Source organism: Ictidomys tridecemlineatus, chromosome 11 (genome assembly GCF_052094955.1).
Source record: "Ictidomys tridecemlineatus isolate mIctTri1 chromosome 11, mIctTri1.hap1, whole genome shotgun sequence".
Lineage (NCBI taxonomy): Eukaryota > Metazoa > Chordata > Mammalia > Rodentia > Sciuridae > Ictidomys > Ictidomys tridecemlineatus.
Window position 1 is genome coordinate 48,633,267 of NC_135487.1, and position 22,997 is coordinate 48,656,263.

General features: G+C 37.1%; 1 protein-coding gene across 18 annotated transcripts in view; it reads right to left on the bottom strand.

Moving 5' to 3' along the window:
• Dock7 (dedicator of cytokinesis 7) overlaps positions 1 to 18,854 on the bottom strand; it is a 192,164-nt gene extending 173,310 nt beyond the window's left edge. For 4 of the 18 annotated variants that reach the window (XM_040288766.2, XM_040288767.2, XM_040288764.2 and 1 more), the window contains exons 1-4: positions 18,476 to 18,839; positions 1,678 to 1,783; positions 329 to 504; positions 82 to 150 (exon numbers count right to left, since the gene is read on the bottom strand). In XM_040288766.2, coding sequence (XP_040144700.1) covers positions 82 to 150; positions 329 to 504; positions 1,678 to 1,783; positions 18,476 to 18,513 — 389 coding nt within the window. In that variant the 5' untranslated portion in view covers positions 18,514 to 18,839. Of the gene's footprint in view, positions 1 to 81; positions 151 to 328; positions 505 to 1,677; positions 1,784 to 18,475 lie in introns of all 18 variants that reach the window. The other 14 variants (XM_021734820.3, XM_040288765.2, XM_040288761.2 and 11 more) reach the window with 7 other exon arrangements.
• Between the last annotated feature and the right edge of the window lie 4,143 nt (positions 18,855 to 22,997).

Here is a 22,997-nt window from a genome sequence, read left to right on the forward strand (position 1 = left end):
CCTCATAATTATTAATCTACCTTAATCCATTTATAAATCCTACTCAATATTTTTATATATTATAATAAACATACAACTTACTTTCTGATCACAATGGCCCAGTCTTCTGTATAACTTCTTATACAATCTCTAACATGAGGATCCATTTCACTGTTTTAAGAAAGAAAAATTTTTTGTAATTTAGTTAGGAAAGCAATGATAAATTTGGTTGCTGTCCTTCTTGTTGTTAAAATAGAAAGTGGAACTACCAAAAGAAATAGAATCTAAATAACATAATGAAAGAGAGCCTTTTCTATTACACTAAAACCCCAAATAGGTGTCTTCTTACCTTTCTTCAGGTACAGCTGAAACAAGGGTTCTACAGTCCCTGGGACTATAAACAACTTCAATATCATCTGGAGGAAATTCAATTAAATCCCGTAAAGGGCCAGAATCCACAGCTAAAGGATGAGTAATGAGGTAATCTTCTAAATCAACTGGATCCACTGCTTCAGTAAGGGGCACCTTTATAAAGAAGGGTGAGAATGAAAGGTGGGTAGATAGGAAGAGGTAAAAATAAGAATTTTAAAATTTCCCATAAAGGAAAATCATTTTTTAAATATAAAATGCTTTAATCTAGTTCCTTCTATCATTTCAACAGGATGATCAGCCAGAGGCTCTAAGGAAACCACAAAACATTGGTCTTACACTCCTTTATGCTTTTGGTCATACCCTCTTTAACCTTCTTGCTTAGACTTTGCCCATAACTCTCAAATAAAAATAGTAATAATAATTCACAGTCATGTTAAACTTTACAATTTTCAAAGTATTCATAGGAAGGATTCTTTTTTTATATCTTTGGAGCTTTTATTGCTAAGTTTTCTAAACAGTCCTCTTATTTTATTTATTGTTATGTTGATTGCTCTTGTAAAAACATGACCAGACTGTAGTTTGGAACACAATATTGATACAAAAATTCTCTTCATCCCAAACCACAACTCTGTATATACTACTTTGCATGAAAAAAATTTAAAAGTCTCTGCAAATGGATTAAGGACCATAAAATACAGATTATCTGGGTGGGCCCCCAACAGAATCATATGTATTCTTATAGTAAGACAGAGGAAGATTTGGGTCATATAAACAGTGAAAAAAGCCAAATGAAGATGGATCTGAGAAAAATTTGAAGACTCTAGCCTTAAAGACATAAGACTCAAGGAATGCCAGAAGCCTCCAGAATCTGAAAGAGACAAGGAAACGATTCTCTCTAGAATTTCTGAAGGGAAGTGTGCCCCTGAAAAAAACTTGATTTCAGTCCAGTGATACTGACTTCAGACTTCTGTCCTTCAATACTGAGAGAATAATCTTCTATTACTTTAAGCCATCCAGTTTGTGGTAATTTTTTATAGTAGCCATTAAAAAAAAATACACAAAGCCTACTAAAAGTATTTACTGGGCTGAGGACATAGCTCAGTGGTAGTATGCACAAGACCCTGGGTTCAATCCCCAGCAGAAAGAAAGAAAATAAAAGAAAAAAAAGAAGAAAGAAAGGCAGGCAGGCAGGCAGGCCAGCCTGCCAAAAAAAAAGCATCAAGTAAAATTTTGAGACCAGTGATAGAAACTAATTTATTGGCTCTTATCTTTCCTCTACTTTTGCATGGTCTTGCCAGTAATATACCTGTAAAACATGCTACTTACTGTGGTGTGATGGGATATATTGCCAACAATGTTGAGGTTTTTCAGCAGTTGGGGAGAACCACTGTACTGTCCAGAGATCTGTTTCCTAACTTCGGCTGCCACAGTTCTAAAACAAAAAAAGCAAATACATTCTATACATTTTTTTTATTTAAATAGGAGGAAGTACATTGAAGATTCACTTAAAGAACAATCAAAATCTCAGCATATTAATGCCTATAAATTTAAAATATTATAGGAAATATATAATTACCTAAATATTATAATTACATTAAAACATTTTTGTTATGCTGATGTATGATAAAAAGTTAGAGCCAACTTATATAAAGCTTTTTTCAATATGGCATGTTATGGAACATATTCTATTTTTACTTAACCAATAATGTTCCAAATTAATAGTTTTCCATATACTGAATCTAATTTACTTCTCCAACCTTTCAGGTCCTTTCCAAATAACTGCTTCCTAGTATACTGTTTCCCTTCTATATTGACTAACCCAATTCTTAACTAGTTTTAAGGGTAAAACACAAATACTAAGATCATCATGCAAATTTATTATAGACTATAGCCAAAAATACCACACTTACATAAACTCTTCAAACATTTACCAAAATCTAACTTGTATTTTCTTCCCAGTTATTTTCTCCATTTCATGTAATGCTCTATAAAAAGAGGCAGTGTTTGTATTCATCTTTTTTCCTTTTATATATTTTTTTAATATTTTATTAGTTGTTGTTAGAGCTTTATTTATTTTTATGTGGTGCAGAGAATCGAACCCAGTGCCTCACACATGCTAGGCAAGCGCTCTACCACTGAGCCACAACTCTAGCCCTATATATTTAACATATGATACTCAAAAAAAAAAATGAATGTTTAAGCCCTATGAAATATATAGTGCTACTAACAAACTGAGCAAACTACAAAGGCACTACCATAATTTAAAAATAAATCTTGCTGACTATGGTAGCGCACATCTGTAATCCCAGCAACTCAAGAAGCTAAGACAGGACGATCCCAAGTTCGAGGCCAGCCTCAGCAATTAGCAAGACCCTAAGCAACTTATTAAGACCCTGTCTCAAAATAAAACATAAAAAAGGGCTGAGGATGTGGTTCAGTGATTGAGAGCTTCTAGGGTACTGCCTGGTACGCCCCACTCAAAAAAAAAAAAAAGGATATATCTTCATTTGGAAGATTTAGAACCCTTTATTTGGAAAATAAAGATTAAGGTTTAGAATTTCCAAGATTTCAAAGGTAGTTGTTAATTCTTAAGGGTACACTAGCATTTTGATATACTTAAATAAATAGCATTTCTAAAACAAAAATATTTTTATTCAAAAGGATTAATAAATCATTAATCTTTATATTCCTCAAATTCCACCAAACTATAAACCAAAACATTCAGTAATTCTTAAATCCCGTAATAATGTCCTCCATTATATTAGTTTTATTAAGCAGACAATGTGACTTGTGAATTCAAAACAAAGACGAACATCTATGGATTTTGTGCAATTATATTCCTGATGTCAATATCTAGTTTCTACCCTATAAAATTTCTCTATTTTTTTATAAAACTTGTCTTCTGTTCTTTTTTCCCCAAAATAAACCCTACTTTCTTCCTGTCATTCCAAGTACATAAAATGATACAAACTCAAACGTCCTACTTTCTGGGCCAGTTTGGTGACATTTGTTTTGGAGTGCTCTTAAGTTAATGGTTGAATTCAGAGCCATGAACATGATGGTTCCCATTAGAATTTCCAGGTAAGTTTCAAGAAAACCTCAATTTCTAAAATTTATCCAGATTTAATATATAATCTTTCCCCCTACTTCTCTTTAATATCTTTTTTCTTCTTTTACACTTAATCATTCCACACAAATTTACTGTGCACTGTTTTGAGATGAATATTCAATTAGAAATTTTTAATTCAAAGATAAAAGTTATCATTGTTTAAGGTTCAAGATACTGAATTAGCTCAATTTTTTATAGGTAACTTGAAGGTCACTACATCATATCTGTGTTTTAAAAGGCTAAGTCGTTATGCATAATGCCAAAACTCAGAAGCAATCTGTCCTTCAGTAAGTAAATGGATCAACAAATTGTGGTATAGCCATACAAAAGGATACTATTCAGCAATATAAAGAAATGAGCTCTCCAGTTCAATTTACAATAGCTAAGCTATGGAACCAACTTAGGTGCCCTTCAAAAGATGAATGAATAAAGAAAATGTGGTACATACACATAACAGAATACTTCTCAGTCATAAAGAATAATGAAATTGTGGCATCTTCTGGTAAATGGATGGAGTGGAGACTATCATGCTAAATGAAATAAGCCAATCCCAGAAAGCCAAATACTGAATGTTCTCTCTGATATGCAGATGCTAACTCACAATGGCTAGGGAGGGGTAGAGGTTCATTGGATTGGAGGGGTAGGATTAGGATGGGAATGGGAAAGACAGTAGAATGAATCAGACATAACATTCCTATGTTCATATATGAATACATGACCACTGTTAATGCCATATCATGTACAATCACAAAAATGGGAAGTTATACTCCATATATGTATGATATGTCAAAATACATTCTACTGTCATGTATAACTAAAAAAAATTAAAAATTAAGGCCAAAAAAAAAGAAAGAAAGAAATGAACTTTCAAGCCATGAAAAGAATATTGCTAAGTGAAAGAAGCCAATCTGGAAAGGCTTTATATGATTCCAACTATATGACACACTAGAAAAGGCAAAACTGGAGAAAGAAAAGAAAACAGTGATTGTCAGGGGTTAGAGGGAGAAGAAGAAAGGATTAATAAGTAAGTAGAAAGCAAGGTATATTTAGGGCGGTAAAATTATTCTGTAAAATACTGTAATGGTGGATAAAGGCCATTATATGTTGTCAAAACCCATAGAATATACAACACAAAGAGTGAACCCTAATGTAATCTATGGACTTTAGTTAATAATAACATATATTAATATTGATCATCATTTACAACAAACATAATACACTAATGCAAAATATTAATAATAGGGGAAACATGGAGAGGTAGGGAATCTACACATTCCACTAATTTTTCCACAAACCTAAATCTTCTCCCCAGAAAAGTCTATTAATTATAAATTTAAAAAAATATATAACAACAACAAAGGGGAATGAAGACAAAGGAGAGGGTCAGGAATAGGAAAGACAGTGGAGTAATTCTGACATAACTTTCCTATGTACATATATGCATTCGCCACAGTGAATCTCTACATCATGTACAACCACAAGAGTGGGATCCTAATTGAATAAGATGTACAGCTCTCTACCACTTTCAATCCCCAATCCTAGTAGTCCTCAAGTGTAACCACTTAATATTTTCCTGGGTATGCTTCAAGAAAAAGATGTATACACATCAGCATAAAAAAATCCTTATTTTTTTTAATGTCCATACACAGCACCTAACAATAATCTTTTCTCGATACTTTACATCATATATAATAATACATCTTGGAAATTTTTCTCCATTAGTACATAAAACTAAATATTTGTGGAGTACTTACAGCATACCATCTGCTAAACATCATTTAATTTTCAGAAAAAAAAATCTTATGAAGTAGGTATTACACAATGATACTGAAGCTTCAAGAGGTCATTGTGGTCACATACCTAATAAGGAATAAAGCCCAGATCTGAATATAGAGACTCTATGTTTTAACTACTGATCCCCTTTCTATCTGCTATAGAACTCATGCTATTAATAAAGTGGAACTTATTAACCAGTCTCTCCTGATGGACACTATGATTATTTTTAGTTTTTACAAAGACTATCACTAGAATGGAAGCATCAAGAAGACAGAGATTTTTGTCTGAATGGAGAATTATGGGTGATTTTATTTTCTCTATTAGGCCTTCTGTATTCCAAACTTACCATAACACTATTATTTTATGAGAAAAAATAGATCTTTCAGATAAATTTTAAGAATAAAGTAACTTGCCTGATCTTATGAAATGTAGAGGAAGGGTTTGAATTCATATCTGGATACCTAAGGCCTCTTTCCATGGAAGTAAGTTTCCAAAGATAAATGGTTCTAACTATATTCTGTTTTCCAAAGCCTAGCCTATGAGGTAAATTAAAGATACCCAGTGAAAATGCTTATTATATATACTAACATATTATTAATAGGAATAGTTACAATGACTGTCGTCACTGTTATGATCTGTCTACTATCTTTCATGGATGGCTAATTAAAACCCAGATTTGAGGCATTATTTTTATGTTGCTTGTCAGCTAGAGTTCTGGTTAAAGTCTTCAGAAACATGGAGAACTGGACCAGAGTAATCACTAAAGGCTAAAGAAAACTGAAATACATACATGTTGACATAAAAAAACTAAAGAACAATAATAGACCTTCTAGAGCTGGGGTTGTGGCTTAGTGGTAGAACACTTGCCTAGCGCATGTGAGGCACTGGGTTCGATCCTCAGCACCATATAAAGATAAATAAACAAAATAAAAAATATATGTCTATCTATAACTAAAAACTTTTAAAAAGAATAACAGACCTTCTATATAATATCTTAACATTTAAAAACCAGCTCCTTTCCTGAAGGAAATTTTTTTTAAAAAAGATATCAGATGTCTCATGTATCCCATTTGACACTATTTTTAGGATAAGGTTTAAGTCAAAGATTTATAAAGCATTGAATTAGGGAAACCTAAACATCTTCAACACAGTGATCCATAGTATTCACTCTACCTCAATTTCCTCAACTGACACATGGTAATAATATTATTTCATACTTCATGTAATATATTAAATTGTAATTACAAAAATGTTCAAAAATTTAGCATCTGTGAATGTTAATACTGACTTAAAACTGGCAACCAAAAACAGAGGGGAAAATCTTCTACTATAAAAAGTTAACACTCCTGGGCTGGGGCTGGAGCGCTCAGTGGTAGAGCACTTGCCTGGCACACGTGAGGCACTGGGTTCGATCCTCAGCACCACATAAAAATAAAATAAAGGTATTGTGTCCATCTACACACACAAAAAAAATACATATATTTTTTAAAATTTAATACTCCCAAAAGGAGATAAATGTATCTACCTTATTTCATAAAAGTAAATCCAGAATTTTCATACCCACAAACACAAACTGAATCCTGATGTAAACTGTATACAGTTAGTTGTGAAGTCCTATTTATTTGAACTCTTAAATACTCCTCAAATCTGTTCTCTCCTTCCTTTTCCTACAGATCTGCCTACAAATAACATCATACTTAATGGTAAATATCTGAATGTTTTCCACTTAGATCAGGAGGAAAGCAAGGATGTCTGATTTTACTACCTTTACTCAACACTGTATTGGAGGTTCTAGCCAATGAAATGGGACAGGGGAGAGGTAAGGGCATTCAGGGAAGAAATTAAAACTGTTTACTTACTATAGACAAAATTATCCCATATACAGAAAATCTAAAGAATGCACAAAAACTACTATAATTAATATACAAGTTCAGTAAGGCTAGAGGATACAAGTTCAATGTTCAAAAATCAATAGTATTTACAAATACTAGCAATGAACAAACCAATTCTTTAAAAATTCCATTCATAATACAGCTAAAACAAAATACACAGAAATAAATTTCACAAAAGAAATACAAGCCTATATATTGAAAACTTCAGAATAAATAAAATCTGAATAAATGAATAGAAACTCCATTTCAATGAACTGAAAGACTTAATTTGTTCAAAGAGCAGTCTCTCCAAACTGACTGACTGACTGAGGCAACCTCTATCAAAATTCCAACAAGATTTTTGTAGAAACTGGAAAACTTTATATTGATATTGATCCTCAAAAGTAATAGAAATGAAAAAAAAAATCCAGAATAGCCAAAACAAATTTGAAATAGAAGTTATAAGCTGGAGGACTCAACATATTTTAAAACTTACTATAAAGCAACAGTAATCAGAACAGTTATAGTATAGGCAGGCAGATCAATAAAACAATAGAATGTCATGAAATATTCTCTCACATTTATCCTAAACTAATTTTCTTTTAACTCAATACATATATACATTGTGGAAATGCAAAAGAAAAAAATCCAGAATGATCAAACCAGAATAATTAAGATTTCAATCTACTTAAACATTTACTATTTCTTTGTGTTGGGAACCTTCAAACTTCTCTCTTCTAGTTCTTCACAAAATGCGTAATAAATTGTTATGAGCTATAGTCACTGTTCTGTGCTGTAGAAAATTAGAACCTATTCCTTCTGTGTAACTGTATTTTGGTAGCTGTTGGGGTAAATGTAAGTCAGTGTTAGAAGGCTCAATGTTTCTAAAGGTAAACAAGAAGGATTCCCAGGAATATGTCATGGGGCAAGGAGGAGGGAAATTGGTCACTTCCATAATCGTCAGCGTGTAGGTGGGCATCAAAGCACAAAGACTCTGGTTGTGAAGTAAAGTCAGGTATTTATAAAACATTTGACCGAAATGTTGCCCAGTCAGCATGTGATCTATCCCTTATACATTCTCCCGGCTCATAGATGCAGGGCAGCACTCCATTTTTGTCCCAGCCTCCTGCCACAGAGTGTGTAATAATATAAAATGTCCAAATCCTCTCTACTGAGTCCCCAAGTTCTTTCTTTGGGATCAAAGCCCTGGGGTTGAACAGTATAAGTTATCCAACCGACCTCTACCCCACCCCACTGCCTCATTTCCCCTATTGAGCATATTCTACTCTTCACTTCTTTGAAATCAACTTTTTTAACTTCCATGAGTGAGAACATACAGTACCCAAAATATACAAAGAACTAAAAAAAAAAAAATAACCTAATCAACAAATGGACAAAAGAACTAAACAGAAACTTCTCAACAGAAAAAAACGTAAGAGATCAAAAAATACATGAAAAAATGTTCAATATCTCTAGCAATCAGGGAAACACAATCCAAAACTACACTACGATTTCATCTCACTCCAGTCAGAATGGCAATCATTAAGAACATGAACAACAATAAATGCTGGCGAAGTTGTGGGGGAAAAGGAACACCTGTACATTGTTGGTGGGACTGCAGACTAGTGCAGCTACTCTGAAAAGCAGTTTGGAGATTCCTCTGAAAACTAGGAATGGAACCACTATATGACCCAGCTATCCTACTCCTGGGTATTTTCCCAAAAGATTTAAAATTGGCATATAAATTAACACAGCCACAATGTTTACAGCAGCACAATTTACAATTGTTAAATTATGGAATCAACCCAGATGCCTGTCAACAGATAAATGGTTTAAGAAATTGTGATACACACACACACAGTAGAGTTCTACTCAGCCATTAAAAAAAGAATGAAATTATGGCATTTGCCAGTAAACGGATGGAAATGAAGAATATCATGCTAAGTGAAATTAGACAAAACTCAAGAAACTCAAAGGTCAAATGTTTTTTCTCATGCAGAAGCTAGAGAAACAGGGAGGGAAGGATAAGATAACAAAAAGAAACAATCAAATACAAATTAATAGATAAGCAAAAGGAAGCCTAGTAGAGCAGAGGAAGGTCAGGGAAAAAGGGAAGGAGGATTGGAAGGAAAAGGGGATGGGAAAAGGAAGGAGTGATGAACTGAAATCAATTTCCATGCATGTAAGAGTTTGTTAGGATGAATCCAACTACTATGTATAGCTCTCCATGCATGTATGAGTTTGTTAGGATGAATCCAACTACTATGTATAGCAACAAAGCTCTAATTAAAAAAAAAAAACATAAAAAAAGAACTTTTGCAATTTGGAATCAAGGTAAGTAATCCAATTTAAAATAAGCAAAAGACCTGATAGATATTTCAGCAAAGAAAATATGTGAAAAACCAATAAGCACATAAAAATATGACTGGTCATTAGTGAAATGCACAATGAAATATCACTCATCAGACTATCTATAGTCAAAAAAGGACAGTCAGGCATGGTGGGGCACGCCTGTAATCCTAGCAACTCAGGAGGCTGAAGCAGGAGGATCACAAGTTCAAAGCCAGTCTCAGCAACTTAATGAAGCCCTAAGCAACTTGGCAAGATCCTGTCTCCAAAAATAATAATAATTATTATTATTTTTTAAAGGGGCTGGGAATGTGGCTCAGTGGTTAAGTGTCCCTGGATTCAATCTCTAGTACCAAAACTAAAATAAAATGAAACATAAAAAGGGCTTGGGGACTGGGTTGTGGGTTCAGTGATAGAAAGCTTGCACATGTGAGGCATCGAGTTCAATCCTCAGTACCACATAAAAAATAAATAGTTATTTTGTCCATCTACACCTAAAACTATTTGGCGGGGGAGGGGGTTTGGGATATGGCTCAGTGTTAAGCCCCCATGGGGTCAGTCCCTCATATCAAAATTTAAAAAGTATTTTTTAAAAGGAGAATAATAAAAATACACAAAGATATAGAGAAATAAGAACCCTCACACACTGCTGATAGAAATGTAGAAAGGTACAGTCATTGTTAAATAATTTGGCAGTTCCTGAAAAAAAATTAAACATAAATTACCATGTGACCCAGCAATTCTATTCCTAGGTGCATATCCACAAGAACTGAAAACAAGTGTTTGAACAAAAGTCTGCCAGCAAATGTTCACAGAAGTACTAGTCACAATAGCCAAAAGTAGATTCAGTCTAAATATCCATCAACTGATGAATAGACAAACAAAATGTGCTACATACAGTGGAATATTATTTAGTCATAAAAAGAATGAAGTACAGATACATGCTATAATATAGATGAACCATAAAAATAGCACATTAATTGAAAGAAATCAGACACAAAAAGCTACATATCATATGACTCCATTTACATGAAATGTTCAGGAAAGGAAAATCTAGAAAGCAACAAAGAGAATTATGGTAGAAATGAGGAATAGCCAAAAACTAACACAAAGGATTTGGGGGGAGGTGGTAAAAAATTATCTAAAGCTGGGTTTTGGATGATGGATCTGCAATTATAAACTCACTAAAAATCACTTACTTGTATATTTTAAGTGGATGAATTTTATGGTAAATAAAATGTACCTCAGTAAAGATGTATTTTTGTTGTTGTTGTTTTTTAAAGAACCTGGGTATAGTTGGGATTCTTCTGTGTAGATAAGGGAAAGAAACTGTATTAGTTAGAGAAAGAACCATGGTGGAAGAGCTGCAAAACTCTGCACCACAATCCCTGTATCATTAGCAAAAATTACGAAATCATTAAATCCTTAATATGAGTGAAGGAATTAATTCAGTTTTCTGGTGAACACAGATGCAGAAGAAAGCATGAGAATGCCAAAATTCAAATAAAAAACTGGCAGATGTTCTTGGGAAGGCTATGAGCTAAACTTTTATAAAAAAAAAAAATAGAGGAACAGGGAATCCACAACCAGCTTTCATCAAGTAATATTGTATTGTATTCCACCAGCTCCATTTAAATTACAGATAGGAGAGCTAGCTATATATCCATAGATTGAAATAATTATAGCGATGTGGAACTTAAAATGACTGATTTTTAAAAACATTGGTTGTTTTGATGTGACCAGAATGCTCGTCTTCCTCTTTACATTAGAAACCCTTTCATTCTGGTAACAAACTCATTCCTTGAGATTTGGTAGGGGCTGACCCAATCAAATCTCCCTCCCAAGTTGTATAGAAGGGCATGAGACTTCAGACTGAGCAGATAACTCTAGATCCCTAAATAGAGGACATGTGACCCAAGGCAGACCAATAATCAAGCCTTTGAATCTTTTCTGCTGGTGGGATTACAGCCCAGAACTGAGTCAACTCTCAGAATAAAATCATTTCATAAAAAAACTATCCAAAAAAATGAAGATAACAGGCCTGTTTACATCATTTGTACCACTAAACCCAAGGTATTCAGCCACATGAGTGAACACTTGTGTGTGTAAATTAATCTGAGTTGGCATCAATGCACCCCCTCCCCCAAAAAAACTCCCATGATAAAAAGACATTGAAAAAGTAGTGAGACTTCCAGAACTGCCAAAGGGATTCAAATGAAGTAAGGAGAATTAACTCTCTGTAGAGATTTAATTGACTGGAATACAGAAGAGGCAAATAAATCCCTCTTTTTTTTTCTATACTCCTGTATACTAATCTGTGGAATCCTTCCTCTTTCCAGAGATATGGCCAGGCATGCACACCCCGCCAAGCAATCTCTCTCTAGCTCTTTGTGAAGCAGTGGCCAAAAACATGGAACTGCCTTACTTTGTTTCCCATCTTTCTCTGTCTCACTTCCCTTTTCAATCATTCCAGATGCCCTGGGATTGTACTTCCCAAATAAAGCATCAATTCTTAAGCCATATCTCAGACTCTGTTTCTAGGGAATGTTTCTAGGGAATCCACCCTGAAAGAATTGAATTCCCTAAAATCTACCAAAAACTCTCAGCAATCATTAAGCTTAGTAGTGAAACATAAAAAGTTTTCCTTTTAAGATCATAAAAAAAACAAGAATGCTCAATATAAATACAATGTTGAATAGAAATGGGAATAATCTGCACAGTAATACAAGTTCATAGTATATTTTATTTTCATCACTATTAAATAAACTGAGATAATCAACTTATAAAGAAAAAAGATTTGTTTTGGTTTACAGTTTTGGAAGTTCTAGTCCATGATCAGTTGGAACATTTGCTTTGGGAGTGGGATAAGGCAGTATATCATAAAAGGAGTATCTGGAAGAGCAAAATTGCTTACCTCAAAGCCAGGAAACAAAAAAAAAAAAGAGAGAGAGAGAATATGGAAAAGACTAGGGCTGTATCACCCTCTTCAAGATCAACCTCCAATAACCTAAATACCTTCCAGTAGACTCCACTTCATAAGAGTTCCATCACTTCCCAATAGTACCAACCTGGGGACCAAGCCTTTAACACTTGGTCATTTAGGGGACAGTCATGATCTAAAGTACAGCAAACTGTCTAAAGGACAAAAAAAAAATAAAATAGGGCTTAAGGGTTTGAAAGAAATAAAAATTTGTGATTCCCAGATGACCTGGTTGTCTACATAGAAAAAACAAAGGAATCTAGATTCACTTTTAAAATTAACAAGAATTTAGCAACGTACACCTGGATAAAAAAGTTGGTATATACCTAGGAATAAGTCTAACTAAAAATAGAACCTTATAGAGGAAAACTATAAAATTTCATTGTACAAAATAGAGACCTCAATAAGTGGAGAGATACACAACGAATCATGGATTGGAAACTTAATATTGAAAGAATATCATTTCTCCACCAAATTTATGTATAAACTAAATGCAATCTCAATCAAATTCTATCAGGTTTTTGGTTTTTATTTTTTTATCCCAGTATTTTATTTTATTCTGGTATATTCACAGGGCTAAGAACAGCCAAGATGCTTTTTTAAAAGTGGGGGAGGAGTTGGTCTACTAAATCTCAAAGTTGACAATAATTGAGATCAGTTACAACTGGTGAAAAGACATAAAACCAGACTAGTGGAACAAAATAGAGAACCCAGAAAAGACCCACAAATAAGAAAACTTTATAACAGAGGTAATAGGTCTGGAAAAGTTTGGCATCACCAAATAAACTTGATAAGTACACTGTTATGATGAGCAATAAGTATCCATGGCCCAGCAATTCCACAGTTGAGTACACCCTAGAGAAACTCGTGCATATTTGTACCAGAATATATGTATTACAATACTCTTAACAATATTCTTTCCAATAGTCAATAGTCAAAAACTGGAAACAGGGATGGAGATATAGTTCAGAGGTACAGCACTTGCCTAGTATGTGAGGGACTCAGGGCATAATCCACAGAACCATGAAAAAAAAAATAATCCAAATGTTCATCTACTATAGAACAAATAAATTTGTGATATATTTATACAACAAAATACTGTAATTTCAACAAGTCATAATATAATGAATGAATCTTGTAAATATAACTTTGAGCAAAGAAACAAGACAGAAAACATACAAACGTTCCATATAATTCTGTTCAAATACCTCCAAAACCAGAAAAATATATATATATTGCTTAGAAATGCATTCATAGGTGGTAAATACAAATGAGATGGTTATTCCAAAAGTCAGGACAGTCTAAAGAATGGGCAAGACATTCAAAAGAAGAAAGCTATATCAAAAAGAAAGAATAGCAGAAGAGTTCTACTAATATAAATGAGCATTTATGGGTTATTATACAAGGAAAATAACCAGACTGACTGGAGGAGAAAGTGTAAACTATAGAATTAGCCCTAAAGAAAAACCAGATTGTGATTACCTCAAAATACAAGCAAAAGTTCAGATCTGACACAAGAAAGCACTCCTGAAGAAAAGGCCATCATGAAAGCCACATTGGAGGGAAACTGTGCAACATACCTGAATTAGAGGATGGTGAAACCAGATCAGCTAATGAAACATGCCCCAAAGAGCCAGGTGGGCATTTGTTCAAACACTTCTTATGTATTTAGTATCCACAAGACTCTGCTAAGCTCTAGAGATAAAAAGTCAAAACCTAGGGGGCTGGGATTATAGCTCAGTGGTAGAGCACTTGCCTAGCATGTGTAAAGCACTGGGTTCAATTCTCAGCAACACATATAAATAAATAAAAATATAGGTCCATCAACAACTAAAAAAAAAAAAAAAATTAGGAAAAAAAAAGTCAAGACCTAGACCTGCCATTAAAGAGCTCTCAAAAGTAGTATAAAAATGGAGGTACAGGCAGTAGAGAGAACAAGAGAGCTTTTTCTTTAAAAAGTATCTCATGAAATCAGTATAAGGAAAAGAAAAAAGTCAAATATTCTCAACCCTCAAGAGTTCTGTAACTCAAATCTACATAAGATCAGCACATCCATATGGTTGAAGGATGTATGAGGAGGAAAACAAACAGCAAGTAGTCATGAATGTACCACATACATAGGAGCAATGTGACTAGAAAAGAAAAAGGAATGACTGGTTGACAGTTCTTTGTTTTATAAAGAGAAAGGTAATCACAAGATAATTCTTATGATTGAAGGGAAAGATCTATTAGAGGAATAAATTAAAGAGGCTAAAAAGTGTGTAGTTCAGTGGTAGATCAAGAGTTCAGCATGCAAGGCACCAGGTTTCATCCCCAGCAAAACACATGCATGCATATACGAACATGCACACACACGAGCAATGTCAGAAAAGGGGAAAATACAGAATCAAGTTCTTTGGCAAATGGCAATGAAAAGGTTTCAAAGTCAAAAAAAATGAGTAAATTTTAGGGAGAAGAGATCTTTCAAGTTCAGGAATGATGATTAAATGACATATTGAAACAGTAGTATGCTTAGGTTAAAATGAACAACCTGTGTTGAACTCAAAACTTTTCAGTAAAAGATGAAGTAGGGAAACCAAAAAATGATATGGATTGAACCTCATTCAAAATAAGACATTAATTCATAAACAGCCAACTCTTAACTGTTCTAGTCTCCCTCTGACACTACTATGTAGCTCAGGAGCAAAAAAATATGTTAGATATTCAGCACTACAAATCAGTGATATAATGGCTGGGGGTTTTGCATAGTGGAAGAGCACTTGATTGGCATAAGTGAGGTCCTAGGTTTGATCCCCTGCATCACCAAAAAAAAAAAGTAAAATCAATATGGAGGAAGTACACTCCATTCTGTCCCTCTCTAATTCCATTTGTCTCTAACTTCTTTCTTCCGAGCCACTTTCTTTCACCTTTACCTTAGATTCCAGGAACCACAAATCTGATTGACAAGCTACTCATAAGTAACAGGGAGCCTAGCAGAATAGACCACTCTGAGATTGTCCACCTATGCAGAAGCAACTACCCCATCACTGAACCAAAGCTGCCTCACTAAGCAAGAGCAATCTCATTTGGGGAACCAAATCACCCTCTCAAGTGATGATGACCTTCCCAGAGCTTCACAGAAGCAGTCCTGAGATAATAATCAACCAGACCATGTCCTAACCAAGATGACCTACTCTGCCAACTATACAAACCCCAAGTCATGCAAACCTCCAATCCTTACCTTTTTCTTTGTGAGTGCCTTTAAGAAAGATCTTTGGTCACTGAACTACTAGATCTGTTCTTCCTGGTGTGGCTCCTGATTAAAGCTCCTTTCTTGCCCTTGACCACTCATCTCTTTGACTGGCATATTTGAACAGGTAGTCCAGCCTGGTCTTTTGAGACCCCAGAAGCCAGGCAGGGCCTCCCACCCAAGGACTCCAGTATCATATACAAAAAAAAAAAAAAAAAGGGAGTTGCATGTGTCCAAATAGAAAAACAGGCAGCAATGAAGCAGTTGATAATATATGATAATATATGGAACTATGCATTGAACAAAGTGGATTCTGCAGACTGAAAAACTGGGACCATCCACTCAGTTATTAACAGCTACAAGACTAAAAACTGAGTTGAGTTAAATAAGCCCATATCCAGAAATGAAGATCTGACAAAAAAAATAATTCATAAATTCTGCTACTTAGGCAGCAAAACAATACTCAATCAACAAAGGGAAGACTAAGAAAAAAAAACATAACTTTTGGGATGCTAACAGTCATAGTGTTAGAAAGCCTGAAAGAAACTACCATGGAAAATGTGTTACAGAAAGAAAATATAGTCAACAAAAAAAAGAGTGTAATATCTGAAATCCAAAGACTAAAGTTTGAATACCAATTTAGGCAAATAATACCATTCTTTAAAAGCCTTAATTCCTGATGTGGAATATGGTAGTAGTAACAATAGCAAATAATATACACATAATAATAGCAGTAGCTAAGATTTTTTGAATGCTTATGTACCAGGCATCGTTATAATAAGTGTTATGTTTCATTCAATTCTAACTTTAATTTTATGGAGGTTTTTAATCCCCACTTTTCTGATGAGGAAATCAACACACAGAGAGATTATATCACTTGCTCAGAAATACACAACTATTTTTGGTATAAGCAGAATTTCAACCTGTGCAATCTGACCCCAGAGCCCATATACTTTACTATGTACCTCTGCCTCACTGGGTTATGAAGATGAAAAGGAAGTAAAAAGTGCATTAGTGGGTAAAAGTGTTCATCCTCCTGTTGAATATGAAGTGATAAGACAAAATCATCCAAATAGAATCCTAGGTCATTAATCTACAGTCAACATAAATGAATGGGCCTTAACCTCAAAAAGCAGACACAGACAAAAAGGCAATTACTTGATATGCTCCTTTCTATGAGGAGCTGAGGTAAGTAGTTTTATTAGTGATACTTAGTGATACATGAATAAAGAACATTCAGATATCACTAAATAAGACTCAAAAAATAATAGCACTAAATGCAAAGTGTTTAAAAAAAAACTGATCCAGAAAAGAGATCAGTATAGTTATTTTTAAAGTAAAAATTTCTGTAAAAAAAAAAAAAGTTTCAAACAGTGTTGAGAGCCACTAGATGTTTCTCTTTAAATGATTTTAAAAAATTAAAAACGTTTAGGAAATGTTAGCAAACCAAAAAGATTCAGAGCCACAGGGGGAAAAAGGTCAAAAAAAAGTATTTCAGGGGCTGGAGTTATGGCTCAGTGGTAGAGCACATGCCTAGCATGTGTGAGGCTATGGGTTCGATTCTCAGCACTACAGCTAAATAAATGAATAAAATAAAAAGGCCCATCAACATCTTAAAAAATATTTTTTAAAAAAGTATTTCACGCATGTTTCCTTTCTTGGAACATCATAATCCACAGAAATATTATTTTATTAAAATAAAATGTCTAATGCCTGGGCTGGGGTTGTGGCTCAGAGGTACGTGCAAGGCACTGGGCTCAATCCTAAGCTTTATATATACATATAGCTTAGGATATATATATATAATCCAACCAGAAATTTTAAAAAATAATAATTATATTTTTAAAATATCTAGTGCCTGATACATAAGTACATTCTACAATGAAATTCTACAAATATTGGACTCCTCCCACCATAAGTCAATTTCACTTTGGAGAGTGGAAAGAAAAGTGGCAACCAACCCACTACAAGTGGGTAAATGCTCGGAAACCTCAACCTTGATCACTTGCTTACTTCCAGATTCCTATAGTAAGGAGTTGCTTTGGACGTTGCAAGGCCAACGTCCAAAGCACACTGTCTATCATCATCTTCTCTGAGGGTATGAGAAACACAGGCGCACATTTAAATTCACATGCTAACTAATAACGTTGTCCTAGATCGGGGGCTGCACACCGTATTCTCAACTTTTCATTGCAGCCACATGTCTAAAATCTGGGTGCGCAAACCCACTGTGAACCGGGCCCCTGGGCGCAGGGAGGGTGCCTGTCAGATTTCCCCGGCTGGGTGCGAGACGTGAAGGAGCAGCGGCCTCCCACCCGCTCGCCAGCCGCGCGCCGCTCCTTTTGTTGGGGTGGAGGAGGGCGGACCCCGAACCCTCCGGGATCACCGGGAGGCGGGGGGAGAGAGGGAAGGGGGGCCAAACGCGGCGGCGGCCCCCGGCACTCCGGGGGTGGGGACACAAAGAATTTGGGCAGTGCCGGCTGTCGGACGCCGAGCTCCCCCACCCGCCCTCCATGAACCGCCTCAAAACTCCAGGCCCGCGCGGCCGCGGAGCCGGCAAAGGCGAGCGCGCCGTCCCCCGCCTCTGCAGCCAGAGCGGGCCAGGGCTGAAGGCCAGGGTCGCAGGGCGTCAGGAGGCCTCGGCGGCGCCCGAGCACCCCGCAACCCCTCCGCCCTCCGCCTGCCGGGCAGGGCCGCGGGATCCCCGCGCTGGCGCCGTCGCCCGCGTCGCCACACCCACCCTCCTCCTAGGCCTGGCCGGGAGCGCTCTGCGTCCGGCCGCGGCGGCGCTCCCAACGCCCGGGATGTACCTGCTGATCTTCTGGGCGAAGGCGCGGCGCTCGGCCATGGCTGCTGTGGCGGCGGCGGCGGCTGGGCGCGGGCCTCCTCGCTCGCGCTCCCTCCCTCGCGGCCTCCGCCAGTCCCGGCTCCGGACCCTGGAGGCTGGGGCTGGCGGCCGGAGCCGGGAACGAGTCCTGCCGTAAAGCTCCTTAGAGGCGCGCACTATCAAACCGCTCCTCCCCCAGCGCGTCAATCCCGGCGGGAGCCCCGGCTTTGGTGGGCGGCTTCGGCCGGCGGGAGCCTAGAGCAAGAAGGGGGCGTGGAGGGACCAGGACGCCGGCCCCCGCCGCCTCACTGTCGCTGGCCCGCACGGTTGGGCAGACCGCCGACAGAAGCCCAAGGGGGCAGCGACCTTGCGCGTCAGGAAAATAAGATAACCAAACGCGTGGGGGGAGCCTGGCTTTCCCGAAAAGGAAGGAAAGGAAATGGAAGATGGGCTTTGCCGAGAGGGCTGTGCTTTGCCGCTCGGGAAGGCTGGATCTGTGTTCCTGCAGCGCTCATCTCCCAGCACTTGAAAGCACTTTTCTGCCTCGACCGCTGGAGTGGGGTCTAACTAGAGGAACAATGGGCGGGGGGATTGTTTTTTGTTTTTTATAGAAAAGGGGCCAGAAAAGACTTAGCTCCTGCAGAAGTAATAGTAATAGGCGACTTGTGGTGCATAACCAGGCACCAGATCAAAGTTTTACACGCATGATTTTATGTGTGTTATCTTCACAACAGCGCTTTGAAGTAGATTGTTATTATCCCCATTTTAGAGAGAAGGAAATTGACTCAGAAAAGCTAAGTGACTGGCTCGAGGTGGCACAGATAGTAAACTCTTCCACTGAGGCACACTGAGGTTCAATCACAACCCAGGTGTTTCGTTGTTGCTTGTTTGTTTGTTTGTTTTTAGGATAGTTCGTTTCTATGTTACTTCTTCCGAGTTCATTACTAACTCCTTTTGGGTATCATTATATCTATCTATCTCCAGAAGAACGTTCATATTCTTCACCATTTTGCTGTTCTGTTAAATAACCTCAGTGTTTACCATTGAAACTGACTTTGTCCATAAAATAGATAGTGGTCCCTTATGCCACTGTAATCTCATAGTGTCCAGAATGATTGGTTCCTAATGCATATTGACTGATTACTGAAATTATGATGAAACTAAGAAAAATACCTTGGTTTATTGTGGTAGTGTTCCTCTTAAATATTGCAAGAATTTTGTATCTGTATTGATTTATTGTCATTATATTCCCAGTGTATTCTTATGGCACATGTTGGGTACAGTTCCCTCTTTTTTAAAATCTGCAGCTTGGAGCTATTAGGTCACTTGCCCAGTTACACAGTGAGTCAGAGGTGAAAGCCTCCATTACTCAGGACCATAACTTCCTGTCTAGTGTTCTACTTGACTGGAAGAGTTTATTTGTATAGCATTGCTCATTCTAGTGCACGGCTTTTTAACGTACTTATATACTGGGGGAAAACAGTCTATTCAAAGAGAACACATATTTGGCTTCTTCCTAAGGGTAGAACCCATCTAGATGTTCTAAAGAGTACAGATAAACAGTTTGGCTTTCAGAAAGTTTAAGACCATGGAGAACGATGAACTAGCTACTCAAAGAAGTATAAGCCTAGATTAATACTGTACCTAACCTTTAAGACCCTCCATGATGGAAACCCAGTCCTATCTACCACTTCCTTGCTATGTGACCTTGGGCAAGTTACTTAACCGCATCTCTAAAATGGGGAAAATTATACCTGCTCAAAAGGGGGTTGTGAAGATTCATTACGTTAACTCATATAAAGTTCTTAAAGCACGACACATGGTAAGTACTAATTGACCAGCTGCCATTATTATTGTCATTGTGCATCCTATGCTTAAACTTGTCCTGGATGCTTGATATTCCCTGAATCAGTTGTCTGCACTCATGCTCCCAGCCAGATGTTGTAGGCCTTTATCTCTGCTAGCCAAACATCTTTTCAGTACTCTCTTAGAGACTGACCACATTTGCTTTGAATAGTTCTTTGTATACATGACTCACTAGTTGCCAAAGTGTCTGAAAGGACATTTCATGCACTTTGAAGCTTACTGGAAACATTCAGAACAGGAGGAGGACAAGCAGGAGCCAGCTGTGAACTGGGCAGACAGAGTCTAAAGAGCACTCCAAGCAGAAGGTATGGCACCCACCTCTGAGGAAAAGACCAAGTCCAGTGTGAGCTCATATCCGTGCCCCACAGAGGTTGAGTCACAGGGAAAGACATAGATAGAACAGCAATGGGAGTGAGAGTAGAATTGCTGTGGCTGACAAGCACCCACACAATAGACCAACTCCCCACACCACATCTACACACACACATACACATCAGTCTCAATTCACCATACTTCTGAAGAACTGATTCCCTTCCCACCAGTTTTGAGGGTGAGCATGTGACCTAGGCCTGGCCTAGCAGACCAGCATATCCCCCTAACTTCAGTGTCTGTTTTAGAGATAGGCATATGAATCAAACCTAATTGGACTAAGTCAGAACTAAAAATGGCATTTGCTGAACATAGAGACTCAATATGAAGAAGGCCTACCCAATAGTGAAGCCAAATGCACCAAGGAGGAAAGCAAAACAGAATTGAAAAAGATGAGCTCCTTCTAGCCTGACATATGAACCTTGGACTTCGCTGTTTTGTGTCGGATTTTGTTTGTTTTTTAAGCTTGTTTGAGTTGGGATTTCTGTTGTTAACAATTGATAAGTCTTACCTGATACGGGCCTTCATTCATCTGATATTTATGAAATATATACAGGATTAGGCCTCTGTCCTCCAGGAGTTGAGTCTGGTTGAAGAGACAAATACACAGTCTGTTAAGTGTTGAAAAAGGAAAACTTTAGCTATGTGAGTATTGTTAAGTTCTAGATAATATCAGCCTTAGCATCTGGTAAGACTAGATTATCAGGGCTGGGGTTGTGGTTCAGTGGTAGAGCACTTGCCTGGCACATGCAAGAACCTAGATTTGATCCTCAGCAGCACATAAAAAATTAAATAAGTGAAATAAAGGTATCGTCCAACTACAACTAAAAATTACATATTTTTTAAAAAGAAAGACTAGATTATCAGCAGAATGTTTATTTGGTATGAAATGGTGAGGGCTGGATGCCTTCTTTTAACCTTTGCAGAAAAGTGGTTGGAACTCTGGAAACATCGGTGGCCTCACCACTGGATGGGGGATTCAGGATATAAGTTCCCCATTGATAGGAAGATACTAACAAAATAACATATCAGGGCCAGGACTGGTTTGGCAGAGTAACATCAAAACAGAAATTTTTAGGTTTTTTCATTAGACATACAAGTGTTCTAAATTTCCTAATGCAGAACACTTAGGGATATGGCAGGAAGCAGAAAAGGACAAAGGAGGGAAAGTCATATGAGTTCACATTCCAACCTTTATCAAGCTCAAGTTTCCCTCTTCGGAGTAGTACTAAGAAGGATTATAGCTGGGGCACAGTCAAGGTTCTAAGGCAACTACACAAAGGAGTAAAAGTGTGTCATGAAGGATAACTTGGGTCATAAGAGAACTTTTTCTGGCTTTGCAGTCCAATTATGTTCTCTTTCAGGATTTGGGGGGCATAAAGATTGTTTTCCTTTTTCAAGGTTGGCCCTTAGGAAATACCACTGATTCATACAACATAGATATCCCTTCACCGGAAGCCTCTAGCAAGGCCAAATGAGCATGGCCTAGAGTAAGGGAGGACTGGGGCATCCGGCTTGGGTTTACTTTAATCCCAAACTAGAGTTTTGGAGTTGGGCAAAAAAATCCAAGCTAGGTATACTTTTGCCTGACATTATCATCTGTCCTCACACCCTCTCCTGATACCTAGCAAATGTGATTTTTTGCAAGAGACAATTCAAGAATCCTAACCCTTGCCATACTTCCCAACAAATAGCACCTGTGTTTATTCTGTTTCAAAACTCACTACAATAAATAATACTCACTAAACTGTTCAGTTACAGCCTATTAATTCTATGTACCCAAATCCTCTTCACCACTGAATTTCTCACATCTAATACACTGCCTAATCCACTGTAATCTCTCAGTAAATGTTTTTGTGTGGACAGCCATGAACTAAATTATTTTCAGATCCTACCTTAACTTACATTTTAACCCCCCAAAAGCACTTGGATACAAGTAGTATATTAGAGAAGTATTGCTAAGAAGCTGGAATGATGGAATGGAGAGAGTGGAACAGAGGAGGCAAAGTCAGCAAATGGTGTATTTTTGTGGTGTTACCACTGTGGGTAACCAAGGCTTTCTTGCCTAAGGTGAAGACTGTACTTCAAAAATGTCTCTCTGATGCTAGGTATGCAGCTAATGACTTCTAGACTCCTTGGTTAAAGGCTTACCCTGGGGACATTAATCACCCCCATATTTCATGCTGCAAAAAGTCAAAAGATGTGGGTGTTTCAGGTGGAAAGCCAACAGTGTGCATGAAAACTGTCTATCACAGCTGCAACTAAAATCA